The sequence below is a fragment of the Cetorhinus maximus genome, chromosome 24 (assembly GCF_964194155.1).
Source record: "Cetorhinus maximus chromosome 24, sCetMax3.hap1.1, whole genome shotgun sequence".
Lineage (NCBI taxonomy): Eukaryota > Metazoa > Chordata > Chondrichthyes > Lamniformes > Cetorhinidae > Cetorhinus > Cetorhinus maximus.
This window is the reverse complement of record NC_135902.1, coordinates 44633265-44658309: the sequence shown is the minus strand read 5'-3', so window position 1 is coordinate 44658309 and position 25045 is coordinate 44633265. Positions and strand designations below refer to the sequence as shown.

The 25045-nt window shown below is 46.2% G+C and overlaps 1 protein-coding gene across 1 annotated transcript in view; it reads right to left on the bottom strand.

Annotated features, from left to right (window-relative positions):
* LOC144699540 (dynein axonemal heavy chain 17-like) overlaps positions 1 to 25045 on the bottom strand; it is a 785608-nt gene that overhangs the window by 556212 nt on the left and 204351 nt on the right. The window contains 1 exon segment of the mRNA XM_078570587.1: positions 8462 to 8631. Within this exon segment, the coding sequence (XP_078426713.1) occupies positions 8462 to 8631 (170 nt within the window).

Below are 25045 nucleotides of genomic sequence, written 5' to 3'. Positions count from 1 at the left end.
AGTTTGTTTTTACAAGTCTAAGAGTCAGGGTAACAAAATGAGTTTAATAAATTCTGGCAAGAAAGCATTTCTGAAGAGACTGGTTGAGACAATAGAGAGATCAAAGGGGAGCGCATTAAAGAAAATACTGATGCTTAGATGGGGGTTGCTTGTTAGATTTCCCAGAAGACAGCAGTGTAGCTGGTTAGGTCTCACAAGGACAGCAGGGTAGCTGGGGCAGAACTCCCAGAAAACAGTGTGAACAAGGCCAGACCTGAAGACCCAGTTGCTGCCAGCTTCACAGGACACCCCAAGGATAAAAAGCACTGTGGGGTAAAAATTAATGGAATTCTATAGGTTTTAAAATTCATAAGGATAGTTCTTGAACAGAAAAGGGGAAGGTTAGCTCTGAGGGTAGATACGTTAAGATCTTGTGGAACTGTTTTAAAGTACTGTTTACTGTGCAAAGCCATTCTTGTGTTTAAGTGTAATTGTGTTTTTTTCCTTTATTCTTTTAATAAATGTTTACTATAAAATTATCACAAGTAGTCAGGGACATCATTTCCTGATTTCAGAACCTCTCCTCCCACTATACAAATTGCAAAACAAATTTTTGGCAGCTGTTTCAACTTTCCCTCTGGGATTTGGGCAGTTCACATTTACCATCAGCCATGCCATAACATTAAATATCTAGGGATATTTGGCATTTAGGAGTGATAGGTGAAAAGGAAAAGGAGGTAAGTAGCACTCTTAATAAGGGACAAGATCAGTACATTGGTAAAAGAGGATCTTAGATTTAAGGATCAAGATGTAGAATCAGTTTGCGTATAGCTAAGGGAGGGCAAACATTGGTTGAGTTCTTTATAGGCCACCAAACTTTAGTGGTAATGTTGGGCAAGGTATAAATCAGGAAGGTGGTGTTATAGTAGTATTGTCACTGGACTAGTAATCCACAGACCTAGGGTAATGCTCTGGGGACCTGCGTTCAAATCCCACCATAGCAGATGGTGAAATTTGAATTAAAAAAATATCTGGAATTAAAAGTCTAATGAAGGGCATGAAACCATTGTCGATTGTCGTAAAAGCCCATCTGGTTCACTAATATCCTTTCGGGATAGAAATCTGCCATTCTTACCTGGTCTGGCCTCCTGTGACTCCAGACCCACAACAATGTGGTTGACTTTTAACTGCCTGCTGAAATGGCCTAGCAAGCCACTCAAACCACTACAAAGTCTAAAAGGAGTGAAACCAGATGGACCACCTGGCATGGACCTAGGCACCGGAAATGACAATGGTAAACTCAGTCCTATCAACCCTGCAAACTTCTCTTTACTAACATCTGGGGGCTAGTGCCAAAATTGGGAGAGATGTCGCAGACTAGTCAAGCAACAGCCTGACAGTCATTATCACAGAATTATACCTTACAGACAATGTCCTAGACACCACCATCACCATCCCTAGGTATGTCCTGTTCCACTGCCAGGACAGACCCAGCAGAGGTGGCGAAACAGTGGTATACAGTCGGGAGGGAGTTGCTCAACATCGACTCCAGACCCCATGAAGTCTTATGACATCAGGTCAAACATGGGCAAGGAAACCTCCTGCTGACTACCATGTACCGCCTCCGCCCCCTCAGCTGATGAATTTGTACTCCATGTTGAACACTACTTGGAGGAAGCACTGACAGTAACAAGATGGCAGAATGTACTCTGCGTGGGGGACTTCAATGTCCATCACCAAGAGTGACTCGGTAGCACCACTACAACCGTGTTGACGTGCAAAACAGCATAAGCAGCATGTGATAGACAGAGTTAAGCATTTCCACAGCCAACTGTCCAGATCCAAGTTCTGCAGTCCTGCCACATCCAATCATGAATAATGGTGGATAATTAAACAACTCAATGGAGGAGGAGGCTCCACAATATCCCAAAACTCAATGATGGGGGAGCCCAGCATATCAGTACAATAGATAAGGCTGAAGCATTTGCAACGATCTTCAGCCAGAAGTGCTCAATGGATGATCCGTCTCAGCCTTCTCCAGTGGTCCCCAGCATCACTGGTGCCAGTCTTCAGCCGATTCGATTCACTCCACATGATATCAAGAAATGGCTGAAGGACTGAATACTGCAAAGGCTATGGGCCCTGACAATATTCCAGCAATAGTGCTGAAGACTTGTGCTCCAGATCTTGCCGCATCCCTATCCAAGCTGTTCCAGCACAGCTACAACACTGTCATCTACCTGGCAATGTGGAAAATTTCCCAGGTATGTCTTTTACGTGAAAAGGATAAATCCAACCCGGCAATTACCGCCCCATCAGTCTACTCTCGATCATCAGTAAAGTGATGGAAGGGGTCATCAACAGTGTTATCAAGTGGCATTTGCTTAGCAATAACCTGCTCACTGACACTCAGTTTGGGTTCTGCCAGGACCACTCAGCTCCTGACCTCAATACAGCCTTGGTTCAAACATGGACAAAAGAGCGGAACTCCAGAGGTGAGGTGAGAGTGACTGCCCTTGACATCAAGGCAGCATTTGGCCAAATGTGGCATCGAGGAGCCCTAGCAAAACTGGAGTCAATGGGAATCAGGGGGAAAACCCTCTGCTGGTTGGAGCTATACCTAGCACAAAGAAAGATGGCTGTGGTCGTTGCAGGCCAATCATCTCAGTTCCAGGACATCACTGCAGGAGTTCCTCAGGGTAGTGTCCTAGGCCCAATCATTCTCAGCTGCTTCATCAATGACCTTCCTTTCATCATAAGAGCATAAGTGGGGATGTTCACTGATGATTGCACAATGTTCAGTACCATTCACGACTCCTCAGTTACTGAAGCAGTCCACGTCCAAATGAAGCAAGGCCTGGACAATATCCAGGCTCAGGCTGACAAGTGGCAACTAACATACGCACTGCACAAGTGCCAGGGCAGCAAGAGGGCAGCTAACCATTGCCCTTTAATGTTCAATGGCATTACTATTGCTGAATCCCCCACTATTAACATCCTGGAGGTTACCATTGACCAGAAACTGAACTAGACTAGCTATATAAATACTGTGGCTACAAGAACAGGTCAGAGGCTAGGAATCCTGTGGTGAGTAACTCACCTCCTGACTCCTCAAAGCCTGTCCACCATCTGCAAAGCACAAGTCAGGAGTGTGATGGAATACACTGCTTGCCTGGATGAGTGCAGCACCAACTACACTCAACAAGCTTGACACCATCCAGAACAAAGCACCCACTTGACTGGCACCCCATCCACAAACATTCACTCCCTCCATACTGATGCACAGTGGCAGCAGTGTGTACCTTCTGCAGGAACTCACCAAGGTTTCTTAGACAGCACCTTCCAAACCAACGACCGCTACCATCTGGAAAGACAAGGGCAGCAGACATATGGGAGCCCCACCACTGGGAAGATCCCCCCCCAAGCCACTCATAATCCTGACTTGGAACTACATCACTGTTCCTTCGCTGTCACTGGGTTAAAATCCTGGAACTCCCTCCCTAACAGCACTGTGGGTATACCTACAGCACATGGACTGCCGTGGTTCAAGAAGGTAGGTCCTCACCATCTTCTCAAGGGCAATTAGGGATGGGCAATAAATGGTGGCTGAGCCAGCAATGGCCACATCCCATGAACTAGTGAAAAAAAATTAGAGATGCAAGTAACATGGGTAGTACAGTAATAATAGCCGACTTCAAATTACAGATGGACTGGGTTAACCAAATCAGCACTAATGCTCTGGAGGAGGAATGCAGATGACACAAAGATTGACCAGATGGTTAACAGTGAGGTTGAGTGTCTTGGGCTACAGGAAGATATAGACGGGATGGTCAAATGGGCAAATAAGTGGCAGATAGATTTTAACCCTGAAAAGTGTGAGGTGATACACTTTAGAAGGAGTAATTTGACAAGGAAGTATTCAATGAACAGCATGACACCAGGAAGTTCTGAGGAAGAAAGGGACCTTGGCGTGTGTGTCCACAGATCTCTGAAGGTGGAGGGGCATTTTAGTGGGGTGGTGAAAAAGGCATATGGGACACTTGCCTTTATCAATCGAGGCATAGATTACAAAAGTAGAGAGGTCATTTTGGAGTTGTATAGAACCTTGGTGAGGCCACAGCTGGAGTACTGTGTGCAGTTCTGGTCGCCACATTATAGGAAGGATGTGATTGCACTGGAGGGGGTGCAGAGGAGATTCACCAGGATGCTGCCTGGGATGAAACATTTAAGTTATAAAGAAAGGTTGGATAGACTTGGGTTGTTTTCGTTGGAGCAGAGAAGACTGAGGGGCGACCTGATCAAGGTGTACAAGATTATTAGAGGCATGGGCAGGGTGGATAGGGAGCAGCTGTTCCCTTTAGTTGAAAGGTCAGTCACGAGGGGACACAAGTTCAAGGTGAAGAGCAGGAGGTTTAGGGGGAATGTGAGGGAACACTTTTTACCCAGAGGTGACGGTCTGGAATGCACGGCCTGGGAGGGTGGTGGAGGCGGGTTGCCTCACATCCTTTAAAAAGTACCTGGATGAGCACTTGGCACGTCATAACATTCAAAGCTATGGGCCAAGTGCTGATAAATGGGATTAGGTAGGTAGGTCAGGTGTTTCTCATGTGTCGGTTTATTCTTGATGGGCCGACATGATTCTGTGATAGAGTGTCTACAAGATGGATTTCTGGAGCAGTACGTTGAACAGCCAACTAGGGATCGGGCTATTTTGAATTTAGTGTTGTGTATTGAGAAATGGCTTATTTATAACATTGCTGTAAAGGAGCCTTTGGGAAATAGTGACCATAATATGATAGAATTTCACCTTAAGTTTGAATGTGATATAGTTCATTCTGAAACTAGGGTCTGAAACCTGAATAAGTGTGAAGCAATTCACTTTGGTAGAAAAAATAAAAGGCAGTATATTGCTTAAATGGTGAGAGATTGGAAAGTGTAGGTGTCCAAAGTGACCTGGGTGCCTTGTTCATGAGTCACTAAAAGTTAGCATGAAGGTGCAGCAAGCAATTAGGAAGGAAAATGGCATATTGGTTTTCATCACAAAGGGATTTGAGTACAGGAGTAAGAATATCTTGAAGTTTTATATAGGCTTGGTGAGACCTCACCTAGAGTATTGTGCACAGTTTTGGTCTCCTTACCTCAGGAAGGATATACTTGCCATAGAAGGAGTGCAACAGATGTTCACCAGATTAATCCCTGGGATGGCAGATTTTCTTATGAGGAGAGATTGAGGTGGCTGGGTCTGTATTCCCTAGAATTTCTAAGAGTGAGGGGTGACCTCATTGAAACTTACAAAATTATTACAGGGCATGACAGGGTGGATGTAGATAAGATGTTTCCCCAGCTGGTGAGTCTAAAACCAGGGGACATAATCTCACGATAAGGGCTAGGCCATTTAAGACTGAGATGAGGAGGAATTTCTTCACTGAGAGGGTGGTGAATCTTTGGAATTCTCTACCCAAGAGGGTGGTGGAAGCTCAATCATTGAGCATGTTCAAGACAGAAATCAATAGATTTCCGGAGACCAATGACACCAAGGGATTTGGAGATAGTGCGGAAAAGTGGCATTGAGGTAGATGATCAGCCATGATCAAATTGAATGACGGACCATCCGAATGGCCTACTCCTGTTCTTATGTTCTCAACAATATATGATTTAAGATTCGTTTTTTGGGGAGTTTCCTTTTGAGAATTTGAAGAATCATTCCTCAGAAGATTAAATACAGTGAATAAAGATTACTGTTGTGGAGACTTTAAATGCCTCTTGAAAAGATATAATGGGCCAAATTACCTTTTTTATGCTATGCTTTCTTCAGTTATTATTAGAAATAGGCACTTAATAAAATTGTACTGATTATGTGCGGGATGTTCCAGCCCCGCTCACTGCTGGGATCTTCCTGTCCTGACGAAAGTCAATGGACTTTTGGCTGGGCTGCCGCATCCCCCGCGGCAGGCCCCGCCACAGCAGGGCTGCAAAATCCAGGCCTATGTCACTGTTGTTAATCCTTCAGTTACAATGAGGGCTGGAAAATTCCATTGAATTGGCGTAACTTCACTAGAAGTGCAGCAGAACAGCCTGGGAAGAAGTTTGCCAGCCTATGGTGGCAGCCCGGGAGGCAGAACAACTGGTAATATGCCGGGGGAAGTTGTTCGAAGGAGATCCCAACATCTTCCTGCCATTGCCTATTACAGTGGTAGGAAACTTAGCAGCATAGCCACCAGCTGGACAGCCAATTGAGCCACTTAAGAGGCACATTAAGGCCATTCTTCACCCTGCCAGCATTTTGGCCGGGTTGGGAGGGTCTGTCACTGTGTGGGAAGACTGCAAGGTAAACACTGGCAATCTCCTAGTGGTTTCCTGGGGGGAGGGGTGCCCTCCTTAATGGCCACTTCATGGACCACAAAGTGGACCCCAAGTGACAATGGTTGTCCTTGCAGTGATGGCTGCCCCTGCAGCTAAGTCACCGCCACTGAAATATGCTGCCTCATCCTGACTTTGATTGCCGCAGCCTGCTTTCCTCATACTGAAGCCTCAGCAGTGCCCGCCGCTGGTGTTAGCATTGCTGAGCTGCCAGCCGTTTGATTGAGCTGTCAGCTCGGTGAGAGAGGCTGCCATCATCAATTAGATGGCGGTCCTAGTCAGTCCCTTAATTGGTCACTGGCAGAAATATGCTCCCTTAGGGTCCTACCACCCGCTGGAGCAGGGTTGACTCCTGCTTTACGTCCCAACAGTGAGACTTCTTGTCTCCTTACAAAGTTCAACCCCATTTACGTGCACTTTAAGCAAAATGATATTTGATGAGAAAGAAAGTGTTTTATATCCACATTTGCAGAAGACACTAAGTTAGGAGGGACAGTAAGTAACACAGAGTGGAATTGCATCCCCATCCTACAGGGAAATCTCTGATTTCCTACCTTGCCCAACTGGCAAGATGCTGACAGGTACCTTTTTACATAAATGTGGGCTGTAACCAAATGTGGTTTGGGACCCAAGCCAACACAAACCAGGGATGTGAAGAAGTCGCTTCAGTGGCTTCATGCCTGTTTTGGGTGCAAATCAAAATGTGTATATGAATATTAGTTTTGCGTGAAAAATTGAGGCTTTGCAGCTTGAAGAAAGAGAACTATTCCACCAAACAAATTTAAGCTTGTGATGTGATGTGATTGCATAATCAGAACTATTTTGTCTTCAGTCATTTAGCAAAACTGATCTGTTGTACAGAATTGAACAGGTTGTCAGGAAGATATAATAATTTCCATAATGTTATTGGAATTTATTGTAAAGTAGAGTAAAAGTGGAATGTGTCTATCTGTGTGTCTGTGTGCGTGTGCATGTGTGTGAGAGACTTAATTGAATTAGAAGCAGTTAGTCTGGGGGGGCTGATGCTTTGATGTCAGAAGAGAAGTTAGGTTTGAAATGTTAATTTGGTAAACATGGGAAGTTTGAGAATGTGAAATGTAAAAGGACCATGTGTATCTTTAAACAAACTGCAGTGGCTTGAATTGAAAGGAGTTGGTGTAATGTATACTTAGCCAGCAGAAGCAGTGTATATTTATTTTTCCCCAAAGATTACAGGGAAATTGGTACCAGAATAGATTTTTTACTGTAGAGAGGTAAAGTTCAAAAGACATAGTGAAACAATTGGAATTTGCATTCAAAGAGGAAAATATGTATAAAGGAGAGAAGACTGTTTATAAAGGAGGGAGTTTAAGATCCAACAAGTGTAAAAAGCCTGCAGTCTGTATGTACCAAACTGCTGCCTCCAGGGACTGAAGTGTAGAGAACTCACTTTGAATCTGACTGTTCAGGGTATCATGTTTATTTGCCTGGGTCTTTTAAAATCTATGTGTCTTAGTGTTGCCTTAACAAAAGTGTAACTGGGAGTTAGATTGATTCAGGGATTTAGGAGTTATCACAATAGTAATTCGTAGATCTATGTATGTATTTAAAATTATTTCTCTTATTAATAAATGTTTAATTTAGTTTTGTAAAAACCTCTCAAGACTTGGTGGTCTTATTACGGAATTCAAAGCCCGCATCTCAAAACATACAAATTGAAAATTAGTTGTGACAATTGTTTCAAGTCTCCCTCTGGGATTTGAACACCTCAGCATTTACCATCTGCTGTGTCATAACAAAGTAAGAGAAGATCCTCTACCCAATTTATATGAAATCATGAAGATAATCAGACCTTTTTAAAACAGAGGTAGCCTTTGACTTAAAGTCAATCTTTGTTAGTTGAATTTTCAAGGTGACAGTCATCACCATAGAGGTGGATGGCCACTCAAAAGTTATTAAAGCAGTATTATAGCATTCTCCTCATTTTATAGAATCATAATGAGTGCAAAATCCACATTTATATAAAGCAGATGGACTCCAGTACTAGATGCAGAAATGAAACATTAATTGACACCAGTGAATGCTCCACATAATATTATATTTCCCACATTACATCCCATTTACCTATGGTACTTGGTATTACCTGTCGGTTACATGGTCAATAAGGTACTGTTTGAACAAAAGGCTCCAGCGTTTGATGAGGTTCAGAAGTGCCTGCCTGAAAGGTCTGCAATCAATTTTAAACCAAGATTCCAATATCTTTACGGTCTCAAACTTTAATACCTCTTCATATAATTTTTCATAGGAGTCAATCTGAAGGAAACATATAATACATCTATTCATAATCACGTTTCACCATTTCCATGCTAAAAATGTGAATGACATGCATTAATTAAAAGCAAATTATACATTTTAAAACACATCAGGGGAGAACTTTCTTTGTGTGGCGCTGTTCCTGGCCGTGATACACAAACTTATGTCATCTTACCAGGAACAGGCAGCTGCCTGGGTAGCTCACAAGGTGTTCTTCAATTATATCATCATTAGAAGTGGTGCTACATGAACAAATTTCTCCCTTTTAATCTCGGACTAAAATCTCAGGCCAGGGAATGTCTTGCAGCTGGTCCACTGACATTACTTCATTAGAAGTGCAGCATGAACTCCTCTTACACACTTTTGGGATTTATGGCAATGTAACACGAGTGGAGAAGGAGCAACTTGATGGAATTTCCCAGCCTCTATAGTACAATGTGATTGAGTGGCACAATGGTGTGCACTTTGCTACTTCACTTCTTGGATTTGGATAAAAATTCAAACTAATTTGTAACATGATGTTCTGCAGTCTCCACCAAGTTCCCAGTAGGCACACATGAACAGTCCAAAATTGGAGCTACTGAGTAAGAGTTATCATTTTATCACTTTTAAAGCTACTTTTATTTCTCCTCAGATGGGATTTGATAGTGGTGATTAAAACAGGATTCTTCTTCAAACGATGAAGTATGGCAGCCCTGAAACATCTTTTGTGATCTTTGACCTAGGTCTGACTTGATACCTTTTCTTCCCCTCAGGTCAGGTGCACTCCTGGGGCTGAATTTTCCATTCGTCAGGCAGGCGGGGCTGACCCAATCATGGGCGGGCGCAGAGCCTATCGCCACCGGCGATCTGGGCCACGCCGCCATTTTGCGCGGGCGGGCCAATTAAGGCCCGCCCAGCGCATTTCACACTCCCGTGGAGAGCAGGATTTTTAAAATCGTGGCGGGCGTGTACAGACCCCCAGTTCCAATGGGGAACCGGCAGTCTGTATAAAGGCCACGCAGCCTCCTTTAGGCTGATCACCATGGCCAGCTACAGGTGCAGGGGGTCTGCACAGCAGGCTCTGGAGGAGGGCAGGCCAGAGGAGGAGGGCAGGCTGCTGGGTAGGCCAATGGGGGGGCCAATGTGCCCCTCGCTTCTCTGATGCCTGCCTTGCTGGCCTTCCCGGGGAGGTGGCAGCACGGCGAGAGGTCCTGTTTCCCGAGGATGGGAGGAGGAGGGCACCCCATGTCATGAAGCGGGCCTGGCAGGAGGTGGCGGAGGTGGTCAGCTCCCTACATGCTGTCCTTCGAACAGGGACCCAGTGCCGCAAGCGCTTCAATGATGTGTTGCGCTCTGGAAGGGTGAGTACCATGTTGGCTTTGGCCATTTAACCCAGCAGGTAGCTTTAGCCTTTGAGGCCTCCCCTCCACCCCACCCCACCCCCTCCACCCCCCCACGTCTTAGTGTCGTTACTGCATTGGGCATTTGGCGCATGCTGGATGGGCAAACAGATAGTGACCATGCTTACATCAGCCTTAGTGATTGATGAGAAGATAGGTCTCCCCGCAGCACATGTTGGTGTTTGTCGCATTTGAGTAGTCTGGGGCCAACCTGCAGGAGAGGCAGCTAGGTACATACTCAGAACTCCAACACATGTCTTATTGATGATGATGAGATGGTGGAAAGGGAGCCTCAAGGTGTTGTGGCCAAGAGCCATCTGCTGGCTTCGGCGCCGCACCTAGTTGCGCCTCCTTGCCATGGGCGCTAAGACCCATGTGTTATCGAAAGTGATGGACGCCAAATGTGTCCAAGGTGGCCGTAGGGGTAGGGGGGCTGGGAGCAGCCGTACTATCTTCTGGTGACTGATCACCAGTAGTGTGGACAGGAGCCGCTGGAGAACTCAGATGGGCCACTGTGGTTGAGGTGTGGCATGCGCGTGCAGAGTACATGAGCAATCAGCCCCAATAAATGGTGTTCTCTGTTCTGCAGGTGAAAACGGAACACAACACCCAAGTGCGTTTGCACATTGGTGGTGGCTAGGCCATGCTGCACACACTGACCCACTTCAAAGAACAGGCCATGGAGCTAGAAAGAAGCCAAGCGGCCAGATCGGCAGGTGTCAGTGAGGCTGGGGTGCAGCGGCCAGGTATTTGAGGCCCACAGTCCCATCCACTCTGTCTTCCCATCCAAAGCATTGATGATTGCTGCAATCATTAATGCAGCAACACTGCTCATTCACAGACTGATACAGTCAGATGTGTGGGTCATAGACAAAGGTCCCTCGGCCCCTTGAGGATGCGCATCTCTAGCACCTTCCAAAGTCGCCTTATTCCATTTCTGACCACTATCCCCATGGCCTAACATGCTATGGCATCACTGCTGCACATCCAAATACTTATTGCATCTTAGGAGGGTTTGTACCTCCACCACCCTTTCAGCCAGTGCGTCCCACATTACTCTGTCCAAAAGATCCTCAGCACCTCACCTGTCAACCTCATGGCACTCAACTTAAATAAATGCCACCATGTTAGTCATCCCTCCGCCAAGGGGAAATGTTGCCTTCTGTCCACCCGGTCTATGCCCCTTCTAACGGTATGAAGGTCAATAATGTGACCTGTCAATCTCCTGTGCTCCACGGCAAATGTCACAAGTGTATGCAATGTTTCCTCATAATTCCAACTCACCAGGCCAGCATGCATCCTGGTCAGGAACCTCTGCATTCTCTCCACTCCAATGCCATCCCTCCCATGAAGCGCAGGTCACAACTGAACGCAGAAGTGTAGCTGTGGCCTTGACAGCGTTTTCTGCACTTGCAACATGACCTCCCTTTTCCTATATTCTATTCCTCGGCTAATAAAGGCAAGTCTGGCTTTTACCTTGTTATGTTCCTGTTCTGCTACATTAATGGGTCTGCCCAGCAAGATCCCTGTAATTGTCCTTACTTTCCACAGTCCTACCATTTCTCCTGTATTCCCGTACCTTGTTTGTCTTGCCCAAGTGCATAACCTCACATTTATCCACATAACATTCCATGTGGCATTCTTTAGGCCATCTGACCAGCCTGTCTGTATGCACGTGTAATGTTTGGGCCTCCTCTTGACTATTTACCACCCCACCAATGTTCGTCTCCTTAGGTTCTTGAAGGTTGAGTGCATTATGAGCCTGGGTCCAGAGTCCCCCTTCCACACCTGAGGGGCATCAATTGGCACGAGAGTCACATCATTTCAGCGAGCCAGGCACCAGCGCAGCGGCTACCACATCGGTGGGGAATATAACGTCGGCTAGTGTCCTGGGGCACAGTAGAGAGGGCACTTCACAATCGCTGGAGGAGATGGCGTGGACAGAGAGTGCCGATGGTGTCAGCAGCTGGAGGACTGCAGGGGACCAGGCACATGCTGAGTTGGGCCGTGATGATGTGCCTCTGAAGATGTCCGCCATGCAGCAGCTGCAGGACAAGCGGCCGGGTGCGCGGGAGCATCTGGCAGTGTTGCATGAGAGTGTGCTTCACTTGGTCTCTGTGGTGGAGGAATCCAGGCAGAGTGTCAGTGATGGCATGAACCTCATGTCAGAGCATCAGGCTTCCTCCATTGAGAGATTGGCAACTCTCATGGAGGGGAGCTTCCAACGGATTGATCAGCATCTGACTGGGTTACGCTCGGACCTGCAAGCCCTCACAGCGCTAATGGCCACGGATGGTCATTGGCAATGTGGGAGATGTTCTGGGCACCAAGTGTCCCAGCTCGGTGCCCATACATCTATGGTGAGCAGGGAGGTACAAAGTTACCTCACATCGGTGCAGCAGCTGCCTGTTGTCTCTGCAGCTCCTCTCAGGGTGCTCCGGATGAGGGCAGCAGCTCCTCCGCCCCTCTGCCAGTGACCGTTGCATCCGTTGAGGCTGCGACAACTGGGGAGGTGCCAGTTCTGGAATTGGCCACTCCATCCCAGGTGGGGCCAGCACAGGCTCCATGGGTCAGAGGACGTCCACCAAGGTCATCGAGGCCAACAGGTCAGCAGAATCAGCATGCTGTCTCACAAGCCACTCCAAGCGATGGGGCGGCACCAAGACGAGGCACCCGCAAATGTAAGCATAAGGCACGTTAAGCACTCCACGGGTTTCTCATTGGTGCTTTTCTGTTACCCCTAGCTTAGGGAATTTATTTTTGTCAACGTCGGAGCAACGTTTTGTTATGTTTTTGGTGGGACCATCTGATGGATGGGAATAAAGTCCACATTTGTTACCAAGGCTGAGGGTGTCTCCTTTGTGCTGCATTTGTCTGTTTCACAGACATATCATGAGTGCTTGAGTGGATTTTGATGTTTATGTACTAAGCCCTTAGTTGCAGCTGATGAAGTGGAAGATGTAGCACTTAAGTGCTGCGTATGGATGCGCCAGGCAATGCTGGTCCTGCAGATCCATTTGCGTGGAGCTAGCTGAAGGTTCACTGGATTAAAGTGTCCTGGATATCCCTGCCTCCTTGGTGTAGTTGCGGGTCGGTGGGCTGCCCCTCATCATTGCCCTGTGCTTCCTCATCCTCTGAGCCACTGCTGGATTCATCGTGTGCAGCTGCATCCACTGCGTCAAGGTCTTTGTCAATTGCATCCCCCCTTTCCAGCACAAGATTGTGCAGAGTGCAGCATGCTACCACTATCACAGAGATGCGATCTGGGGGGTACTGGAGTGCGCCCCCTGAGCAGTCCAAGCATCGGAAGCACATCTTGAGAAAACCGATGGCTCTCTCCACCACAGCCCTTGTGGAACCGTGGCTCCTATTGTAGCTTTCCGCTATCCAAGAACAGAAGCTGAGGAGAGGCATCATGAGCCATCTTCTGAGGGGATAGCCCTTGTCACCCACCAGCCATCCGTCCAGCCGAGCCGGAGCACTGAAGAGCCCTGGCACCTGGGAGTGTCTGAGGATGTAGGCGTCGTGGGAGCTGCCTGGGTACCTTGCACAAACCTGCAGAATCTGCATCCTGTGATCACACATTATTTGAACGTTCATGGAGTGGAAGCCCTTCCTATTGACAAAGGCACCGGGCTCACCTGCTGGCACCTTGATGGCCACATGTGTGCACTCTATAGCACCCTGGACACGGGGGAAGCCAGCAATGGCCGCGAAGCCTCTAGCTCGCTGTGCCTGACTTGCCTGGTCGCAGCGGAAGTGGATGAAGGTCAATGCACGTCCGAACAGAGCGTCTGTAACCTGCTTGACGCAAGTGTGGACAGCTGATTGGGAGACACCACAAAGATCACCCATTGAGCCTTGGAAGGAGCCAGATGCCAGATGCATAGAAGTGGAGGGCAACTGTGACCTTCAGAGCTGCTGGCATGGGGTGTCCGCCCACACAGTTAGGAGATATCTCAGGGCCAATCATCTGACAGATGTAGTTGACTGTTTCCCTTGACAGTCGGAGCCTCCTTCGGCACTGCACCTCAGTCATATTGAGGTAGCTGCTTCACCGCCTGTATACCCTGGCAGCAGGATAGTGGCGTCTTCTGCGGCCCCTTCCACCTTGGACTACCTCTTGGCCCTGCGGCCCTTGTGCCTGCGCCTGGCCTCCCAAAGGTGGCTACCCTGGAGGCTGATTGTCCACTCCTGGCCTCCTCTTTATTCTACCCACCCTTCCTCCTCAGAAGAGCTGCCTCCAGTGGAGATGTCAGAACCCATACCCAGGCTAAATGGAGGCCTCCGGAAAGCTGCAGGCCCGATAAAGATTCGTGACTGCAGAGTGCTGAGCTGAAGCTTCAAAGTACAGAGAAAGCTGCTGGAAATCAATTTGAACTGCTACCGATCACACAGGCAAGTTTAAAACACTTGCTGCAATAAATACTTCACATAAAACATTGACAACCCCACTGAGCCCACATATCCCGCCCATGGATGAGTTTTGTTAAAAAGTCACTTACCTGCCTGCCCATTGCGCCCATGCACTGAGCTGAAGATCACACGGGCGCCTCAAAATCAGCGTCGATTGCCGAGTTAAGGGCCTTAACAAGCTCTTTAATTAATGGCGGATGCGCATCGCACTTCATCGCGCACCCGCCCAGCTGAATATCATGATGGCGCGCAGTGACATCGGGACGCTCGCCTGACGCCAGCGCGCGCCGTTTTGAGCGCTGACGTGCGGGGCCCGCCACTCGCACGTCATCCAGAAAATTCTGCCCCTGGTGTGTCAAACCATGATTTTTCAGAAACATAATTGCTTACTCTTAACCAATACTACATTAAAGGTGGGTTGTGCTGTAGGCTCATGTCTACTAGGAACTGTATACATGTTTTTCTAGGAAACTAGCTAAAGCTGACTATATCATCAAAAAGCTGACAACTTGGATTGTCATTGATTGTAATTCCATTACATGAAAATAAAATTAGATGAGCTTTGTAAGCAGCCCAACATTTTTTCACTTATATTGAAGGGGGAATGCAAATATTGAAGATGCAGAAAAACTTTTCATTAAAAATTGCACATGTTTATACTTCACATTTGATTTATTATTCCCTTTTTCCCTTTTTGTAAATTGTAAGTCTAAGTGATACCTGGATTTCCAACATCCAAGACCATTACTTCCAAAAAGATCACCCCAACAATTACTCAGATACATGCAATCCCTTCCACCTATTGCACAATTGTGTACCGCTATTTATGGACCCAAGGGCCGGGAATTAACTCGGAGATGCTTTAGCTCTGTGCTGTATTTTCACTCGAAGAGTGGTGAAAAACCCATTTATTCATGTCAATGGCATTTCCAGCAAAAGGAGGAACAGCTCCAAGGAAATTCCTATGCATATATTCCATCCAGCTCTCCACTCTTTGGTGGCGCTGGTGAGAAGTGACTGAAGCATTCTGGGAGAAGTCAGTGCAGTCACCACGACTCAGGAGGGAATCAAGGAGATTGAAAAAGAGCGCGGATCTTGAAGGCAGGTCAGTTGAAAAAGAGCGCGGGGATTGAAAATAAAAGGAGGGGAAGCTGAAGAGGAGTGGCCAGCCTGTGAGCGGTCAGTGGGCGAGTGGCCCAGTGAAAGAGTGGAGCTTTGAGGCTTTGGCTCGAGAGGCTTAGGCGAGCAGAGGCTGAGTACGAGCTTGCTCCCAGTGGGGTAGGGCCGGGTAAAGTCCTTTTAAGTAAATTAGGAGTAGGTAATGGAGGCAGCAGTTGGAGCAGTCGAGTGCTCCGAATGCAGCATGTGGGAAGTCATGGACAGCACAATTGTCCCTGATGACTACACCTGCAAAAGGTGCATCCAGCTGCAGCTCCTGAGAAGCCAAGTTAGGGAACTGGAGCTGGAGCTGGATGAACTTCGGATCATATGGGAGGCAGAGGCAGTAATAGACAGGAGTTTCAGGGAGACAGTCACCCCTAAAAGTCAGGAGGCAGGCAGCTGGGTGAATGTCAGGAGAGGGAAGGGGAATAGACAGAAAGAGCAGAGCACCCCTGTGGCCGTTCCCATCACCAATAGGTATACCGTTTTGGATACTGTTGGTGGGGACGACCTACCAGGGACAAGTTGTAGTGGTCGCGTCTCTGGCATCGAGGCTGGACCCTCAGCTCAGAAAGGAGGGAGGGAAAAGAGGAGAGCAGTAGTGATAGGGGATTCGATAGGGGGACAGATAGGAGGTTCTGTGGGAGAGATCGAGAATCCCGGATGGTCTGTTGCCTCCCTGGTGCCAGGGTCCGCGATATCTCGGATCGAGTTCTCAGTATTCTCAGGAGGGAGGGTGAACAGCCAGATGTCATGGTCCATGTAGGGACCAATGACATGGATAGGAAGGAGGAGGAGGTCCTGCAAAGAGAGTTTAGGGAGTTAGGTGCAAAGTTGAAGGACAGGACCTCCAGGGTTACGATCTCAGGAGTGCTACCCATGCCACGTGCTAGTGAGGCTAGAAATAGGAGGATAATGCAGCTAAATACGTGGCTAAGGAGATGGTGCAGGAGGGAGGGCTTCATGTTTCTTGACAATTGGGCTCTGTTCCAGGGAAGGTGGGACCTGTTCCTACGGGACGGTTTGCACCTGAACTGGAGGGGGACTAACATCCTTACGGGTAGGTTTGCTAGTGCTGTTCCGGGGCGTTTAAACTAGATTTGCAGGGGGAGGGGAACCAGAGTGTTAGAGCAGATAGTGAGGTGGAGGAGGATAAAGGTCAAGCGAGGAATGCATGTATAGACAGAAATCAAGGGTTCGTACGTGATAGAAATGTTCTCAGGTTCATCTATTTCAATGCAAGGCAGATGAGCTTAGGGCGTGGATTGACACGTGGGATTACGACATTATTGCTATTAGTGAGACTTGGTTGCAGGTGGGGCAGGACTGGCAGCTCAATGTTCCGGGGTTCCGTTGTTTCAGACGTGATAGAGGGGGAGGGATGAAAGGGGGAGGAGTGGCATTACTAGTCAGGGAAAATATCACAGCTGTGCATAAGCAGGACAGCCCGGAGGGCTCGTCTGCAGAGGCCATATGGGTGGAGCTGAGGAATGGGAAAGGTGTGACCACACTAATAGGGTTGTATTATAGACCGCCCAATAGTCAGAGAGAATTGGAGGAGCAAATCTGTAGAGAGATAGCAGACCGATGTAAGAAACAGAAATTTGTGATAGTAGGAGATTTTAACTTTCCACATATTGACTGGGACTCCCTTACTGTAAAAGGGCTGGATGGCTTGGAGTTTGTCAAATATGTTCAGGAAAGTTTTCTAAATCAATATATAGAGGTACCAACGAGAGAGGATGCAATACTTGATCTCTTATTAGGGAACGAGACAGGTCAGGTGACAGAAGTATGTGTAGGCGAACATTTTGGGTCCAGTGACCACAATGTCATTAGTTTTAAGCTAATTATGGATAAGGATAGGTCTGGTCCTCGAGTTGAGATTCTAAATTGGAGAAAGGCCAATTTTGTGGAAATGAGAAAGGATCTAGGAAGAGTGGATTGGCATAAGTTGTTTTCTGGCAAGGATGTGTTCAGTAAGTGGAAGGCATTCAAAGGCGAAATTTTGAGAGTGCAGAGTTTGCATGTTCCTGTCAGGATTAAAGGCAAAGTTAACAGGCATAGGGAACCTTGGTTTTCAAGGGATATTGGCGATCTGGTTAAGAAGAAGAGAGAGGTGTACAGCAGGTATAGGCAACAAGAAGCAAATGAGGTACTTGTAGAGTATAGAAAATGTAAGAAAATACTAAAAAAGGAAATCAGGAAGGCAAAAAGAAGACATGAGGTTGCTTTGGCAGAAAATGTGAAGGTAAACCCAAAGGGTTTCTACAAGTATATTATGAGTAAAAGGATAGTAAGGGACACAATTGGTCCCCTTGAAGATCAGCGTGGCCGTCTATGTGTGGAGCCTCACGAGATGGGGGAGATCTTAAACAGTGTTTTTGCATCAGTATTTACTCAGGAAACTGGCATAGTGTATAAGGAAGGAAGGGAAACAAGGAGTAGTTTCATGGAACATATAGAGATTAAAGAGGAGGAGGTGCTTGCTGCCTTACAGCGAATAAAGGTAGATAAATCCCCCGGGCCTGACATGATATTCCCTCGGACCTTGGGGGAGACTAATGTAGAAATTGCAGGGGCCCTGGCAGAAATATTTAAAATGTCTTTAGCCACGGGTGAGGTGCCGGAGGATTGGAGGGTAGCTCATGTTGTTCCGTTGTTTAAAAAAGGCTCCAAATGTAAACCAGGTAATTACAGGCCAGTGAGCCTGACGTCAGTAGTAGGTAAATTATTGGAAGGTGTTCTGAGAGATCGGATATATAATTATTTGGACAGCCAAGGGCTGATTAAGGATAGTCAGCATGGCTTTGTGCGTGGTAGGTCATGTTTAACGAACCTTGTAGAGTTTTTCGAGGAGGTTACCAAGAAAGTAGATGAAGGAAAGGCTGTGGATGTTGTCTACATGGATTTTAGTAAGGCCTTTGACAAGGTCCCACATGGGAGGTTAGTTCAGAAGGTTCAGACACTTGGTATCCATGGAGAGGTTGTAAACTGGATTCGAAATTGGCTGTGTGGGAGAAGACAGAGAGTGGTAGTGGATAATTGCTTCTCAGACTGGAGGTCTGTGACTAGTGGTGTGCCTCAGGGATCTGTACTGGGACCATTGTTGTTTGTTGTCTATATCAATGATTTGGATGATAATGTGGTGAATTGGATCAGCAAGTTTGCTGATGACACAAAGATTGGAGGCGTTGTGGACAGCGAGGAAGGCTTTCAAAGCTTGCAGAGAGATCTGGACCAACTGGAAAAATGGGCCAGAAAAAGGCAGATGGAATTTAATGCGGAAAAGTGTGAGGCGTTACATTTTGGAAGGTCAAACCAAGGTAGGACATACACAGTAAATGGTAGGGCACTGAGGAGTGTGGAGGAACAAAGGGATCTGGGAGTTCAGATACATAATTCCCTGAAAGTGGTGTCACAGGTAGACAGGGTTGTAAAGAAAGCCTTTGGCTTACTGGCCTTTATAAATCAAAGTATTGAGTATAGGAGTTGGGATATTATGGTGAGGTTGTATAAGACATTGGTGATGCCAACTTTGGTGTATTGTGTGCAGTTCTGGTCGCCTAACTACAGGAAGGATATCAGTAAGATTGAGAGAGTGCAGAGAAGATTTACTAGGATGTTGCCGGGTCTTAAGGGGTTGAGTTACAGGGAAAGATTAAACAGGTTAGGACTTTATTCCTTGGAGCGTAGAAGAATGAGAGGAGATTTGATAGAAGTTTACAAAATTGTGAGGGGTATAGACAGAGTAAATGCTAGTAGGCTCTTTCCACTTAGATTAGGAGAAATAAACACAAGAGGACATGGCTTTAGGGTGAAAGGGGAAAGGTTTAGGGGGAACATTAGGGGGAACTTCTTCAGTCAGAGAGTGGTGAGAGTGTGGAACGAGCTACCATCTGACGTGGTAAATGCGGGCTCACTCTTAAGTTTTAAGAATAAATTAGATAGATACATGGTTGGGAGAGGTCTGGAGGGTTATGGACTAGGTGCAGGTCAATGGGACTAGCGGAATACTATTTCGGCACAGACCAGAAGGGCCGAATGGCCTGTTTTCTGTGCTGTAGTGTTCTATGGTTCTATGGTTCTTTCAGAAGGACAGTTTCCTCCTCCAATCCTTCCAGTTCACAGTCACACTTATTCCTCAACCCATTCAATTCAACCTGCAATTTTCTTTCACCTCCTGTCATTCTGGTCCTCTTTCCATCCAGAAACTCCCTTCAAACTGGAACTCTTGCTTCCCCTGGCCTATTTAGGATGCCACTATTTCTTTCCTTATTCAGTTCCTGCTAGAATTCTTTCTCCCTCTTCCCCCTTCTACCACTCCCATTATTGCTGCAGCTCTTCTTCCCTACACCATCAGTTAATGCTAGAATTCTCTTTCTTCTCTTATACCAGAGCTGTTATCTTGGCACCTGCACCCTTCCTTTTCCTGATACAGATCTAAAATGCAAGTCAAAAACAGCTACACTTAATTAATTGTATTGAAAGGAGGAAAAACACAATTTTGCAGCAGTAATGAATTCCATAACTACTGAAAGGCTATGTAGGCACTGTAGCTGTGCATCCACAATAAAGAATTCAGTATCCCATTAAGTTGAGGTATACTAGCTTCCAAAAGGGTAGAAAAAGGTTTTATGAGGGGTGATGATGGCAGGAGGAATCCAGGCAAGGAAAGCAACCAGAAGAATTTTTTTTAAAAAATTATAAATAAAGGCCAGTGAGAAATCATTGAACATCAAACAATCACCAGGCGTTAGTTTCTAGTAGCATGACGCAGGCAGTCGTCCAAGATAAATTTGTAGTCGTACAGACAGCCTGAACAAATGAAATCCCTGCTATTGCTTTCATTGAAGTTAAGTACATACAAGTGGGGAGCATTGATTGGATGGTTGCTTGAACACATAAAGAGACACTGACTGACACAAAGGCCTGAATTTTCATCCTCAAAGCAGGCTGCGGGAGTTGGGAAAAATCCTGGCTTGGCCTGCCCGCCTTGGGAGAAAGTGCCTGCAAGGATGGGATTTTCATCATGGGGGTCGGATGAGGGCTGGAGTCAGGCCAGCTGACCCAGGATAAAGATCAGAGGCAGCCACAGGAGCCGCTGGATGCCGAGGCAGGCTGTTTAAGGGGTCCACCTCGGTGCTGTGAGACTTCATTCCAGTTAAAATAAAAACAGAAAGGTCCTCCAGTCCTTACCCCCACGCCTACTCACATTCCCATGCCACCTCTTGCCCCCTACACCTTTGGCCACTCATGCCCCCCATTCCAAGGTATGCTACAGGGCAAAAAAAATGTCAATCATCCTGACTCGTTAAAGTTTCAATAGCTGAAACTGCAAACTCTTGAAACCTGCTTGAAACAGAGATGAGGGCCAAGATTTTAATCAGCATTGAGCTGTCTTAAATGGTCAAATATCATTTAGTCTCAATGGGATATGGACAATTTAAGATCGCTGTGTGCTGATTTGTATCTATCCCTAGGTGTTTAAGCTTGTGGTGCAACAATACACTATTATGTGCAATAATGTCAGGAAAATATACCATCAGAGAGTACTCACACTGTTATTGATGCAATGTTCAAGGCACATAACTGCTGCAAAGAATTTTAGTGCTCTTGAGAAAGAAGCATTCGAGGGGCAACAACAACAACAACAACTTTCATTTACATAGTGCCTTTAATGTCGCTCCAGGGCACTATGCTGGAGCATCAACAAACAACGCTTGCCACCAAGCCACATAAGATGATATTAGATGACTAAAAGTTTGGTCAAAGAAGTAGGATTAAGGAGTGTCTTAAAGAAGGAGCAGGAGGTGAAGTAGTGGAGAGGTTTAGGGAGGGAATTCCAGAGTTTACGGTATAGGCAGCTGAAGGCACAGCTCTCCACGGTGGAGCGATTAAAATCGGTGAGTTGAAGGAGACCAGAATTAGAAGAGCATAGAGTTTTTTAGGCCTGTAGGAGGACAGAGAGATAGGGAAGGGCATGGCCATGGAGGGATTTGAAAACAAAAATGTGAATTTTAAAATCAATTTGATTGGAGCCAGGGTAGGTTAGTGGACATGGGTGATGGGTGAATGGAACTTGGTATGAGTTAGGATGCATGCAGGAGAATTTTGGATGAACTCAGGTTTACAGATGATGGAATATGGGAGGATGGCTTAGGAGTGTGTTGGAATAGTCAAATCTAAAGATGGCAATGGCATGGAGGAGGATTTCATCAGCAGATGAACTGAAGCAGGGTGGTGTTGGGTGATGTTACAGAGGTGGAAGTAGGGGGGTCTTAATGACGCAATGGATATGTGATTGGAAGCTCACCTTGGACCTGTGCAATAACCTCTAGATGCACTGGTCTAAGTATATCTATTCTGATGATTATTTACTGGCCCTGTTCTGGGTCTGTTCCAAAAAAAAACTTATACAGCACATTGAAGATAATAAAACATCTCAAAGCATCTTGCAGAGAAAAAAAAACTGGAAACCCACTGCACAATGATGAGAAAATGAGATAATTGGAAGCATTGTTAAAGAGGAAAGTTTTGAGAATGGTGGGAAAGTAAGTTGTGAAGATGACATAAGGAGGCTATAAAGGGACATGGAAAGGTTAAGTGAGTGAGAAAAGATCTGGCAAATGGAGTATAATGTGGGCAAATGTGACATTGTCCATTTTGGTGGGAAGAATAATAAAGAAGCATATTATCTAAATGGCGAGGGATTGCAGAGCTCTGAGATTCAGAGGGATCTGGATCACAAAAAGCTAACATGTAGGTCAAGGGAAGCTAATAGAATGTTATCATTTATTGTGAGGGGAATTGAATACAAAACTAGGGAGGTTATGCTTCAGCCGTACAGGGCATTGATGAGACCACATCACTACACTGTATTGTGTACAGTATTGGTTTCTTTATTTAAAGGAGGATGTAAATACATTAGAAGCAGTTCAGTGAAGGTTTACTTTAGTGGAGCCAAGGCAAATGGAGTGCAGCTGAGGAAACTGAGTGAAGACTTGGAGTTTGGTGAGAGGGGGACTTTTAATTGGTAATTTTATTCTTAAAATCTAACCTAGTCTGTAACTGATGGAGCTGCGGCCTGACAAGTCTTTGGGTCCTGATAGACTTTATCCTAGGGTCTTAAAGGAGGTGGCTAATGAGATAGTAGATGCATTGCTGGTAATTTTCCAAAATTCCCTAGATCCTGGAAAAGCTCCATCAGGCTGGAAAGTAGCAAACATAACCCCGCTATTCAAGAAGGGAGGGTGGCAGAAAAGAGGAAACTATAGGCCAGTTAGCTTGACGTCTGTCATGGGGAAGGTGTTAGAAGCGATCATTAAGGACGTTATAGCTGGGCACCATTAAAGAGGTTATAACTGGGCACGTAAAAAGGTTCAAGGTAATCAGGAAATCAAGTTTAACCAATTTATTAGAGTTCCTTGAAGGAATAACATGTGCAGTGGATAGAGGGGAGCCCGTAGACGTACTGTACTTGGATTTCCAGAAAGCACTTGGTAAGGTGCCACATCAAAGGTTATTGAGGAAAATAAAGGCTCATGGTGTAGGGAGTAACATATTAGCCTGGATAGAAAATTGACTGGCAGGCAGAAAACAGAGAGTATGCATAAATGAGTTTTTGTCTGATTGGCAGGATGTGATGAGTGGAGTCCCACAGGGGTCTGTGCTGTGGCATCAACTTTTTATTATTTACATCAATAACTTAAATGAGGGGAGCGAACGCATAGTAGCTAAATTTGTAACATAAAGGTAGGTAGGAATGCATGTTGTGAAGAAGACAAAAGGAGTTTGCAGACGGATATAGATAAATTGAATGAGTGGACAAAAATCTGGCAGATGGAGTATAATGTGGGAAAATGTCTAGTTGGTCACTTTGGCAGGAAGAATAAAAAAAAGAGCATTACTTAAACAGAGAACAACTGCAGAATTCTGAGGTGCAGAGGGATCTCCGTGTTCTCGTGCATGAGTCACAAAAAGTTAGTATGTAGGTATGCATGTAATCAATAAAGCTGATGGAATGCTATCCTTTATTACGAGAGGAATTGAACATACAAGTAAGGTGGTTATGCTTCAGTTATACAAGGCATTGGTGAGACCACATTTCGAATATTGTGTGCAGTTTTGGTCTCCTTGTTTAAGGAAGGATGTAAATGCATTGGAGACGGTTCGGAGGTTTATTAGATTGATACTTGGAATGAGCAGGTTGTCTTATGAAGATAGGTTGGACAGGCTGGACTTGTTTCCACTGGAGTTTAGAAGATTAAGGGGTGACTTGATTGAAATATAAAAGATCCTGAATGGTCTTGACAAGTTGGACATGAAAAGGATGTTTTCTCTCGTGGATGAGTTTAGAGCTAGGTGGCAGTTTTAAAATTAGGGGTCACTCTTATAGGACAGAAATGAGGTGACATTTTTTTCTCTCAGAGGGTTGTGCGACTTTGGAACTCTGCCTCAGAAGGTGGTGGTGGTGGGGTCACTGAATATTTTTAAGGCAGAGTTAGATAGATTCTTGTTTGGCAAGGGAATCAAAGGTTATTGGGGGTATATGGGAACGTGAAACTCGAAACACAAATAGATCAGCCATGATCTTATTGAATGGCGCAGCAGCCTTGAGGGGCCAACTGGACCATGTCTGCTTCTATTTCGTATGTTCGTAGACTAATATCAGAAATGGACAGGCTTATGAGGAGAGGTTGGACAGGCTAGGCTTGAATCCATTGGAGTTTAAAAGAGCAAGAGGCAACTTGATTGAAACCTTCAAAGTCCCGAGGGATCTTGACAGAGCAGATGTGGAGAGGATGTTTCCTCTTGTGGGAAAATCTAGAACTAGGGGTCACTGTTTAAAAATATGGGGTCACCCATTTAAAACAGAGGTGAGGAGAAGGTTTTTCTCTCAGAGGGTCGTGAGCCTCTTGCTGTGATGCCTTCTATGTCTCTGCAGCATAGGTGACTGCCTGACCCCTTTGCCAGCACCTGAGTGGTCACTCCCTCTCCACTAAACACACACTGTTACATCACCACATGCAAGCCCCAAAGGAAAAAGAGTTATGAAGTATTCACCTTGGCAGACTGAATAAGATCATTGACAGGCTTGCGGCACTGTATCCAGGTTCTGGGGATGACCGCACAGTTGTTGGCCTCCTCTGTTCAGGCTTAGTTGGTCAAGTGAGCCAGTCTCCCCATCCTGTCCCAGGGGAAGAGGACCGCCCACCTTGCCTTGCAGCCTGGGAAGAGCCTGCAAGGAAGCACCTCTAAACCATGAGGCTACCCAAGCTCTTCCTTCTTCCATTGTGGCTATAGGTTTCCTTTAAATTCTCAAGTTCCAGGCATGCACCTGTAAATGTAGTGCTGGCATCCCTATGGCGCTGTCACCTGATGCCGCCTCCCATTCTGCCTCTGCATTCCCACTGGAGACACCCACGCCTCCCCACTGTTAATGGCCAGCTGAA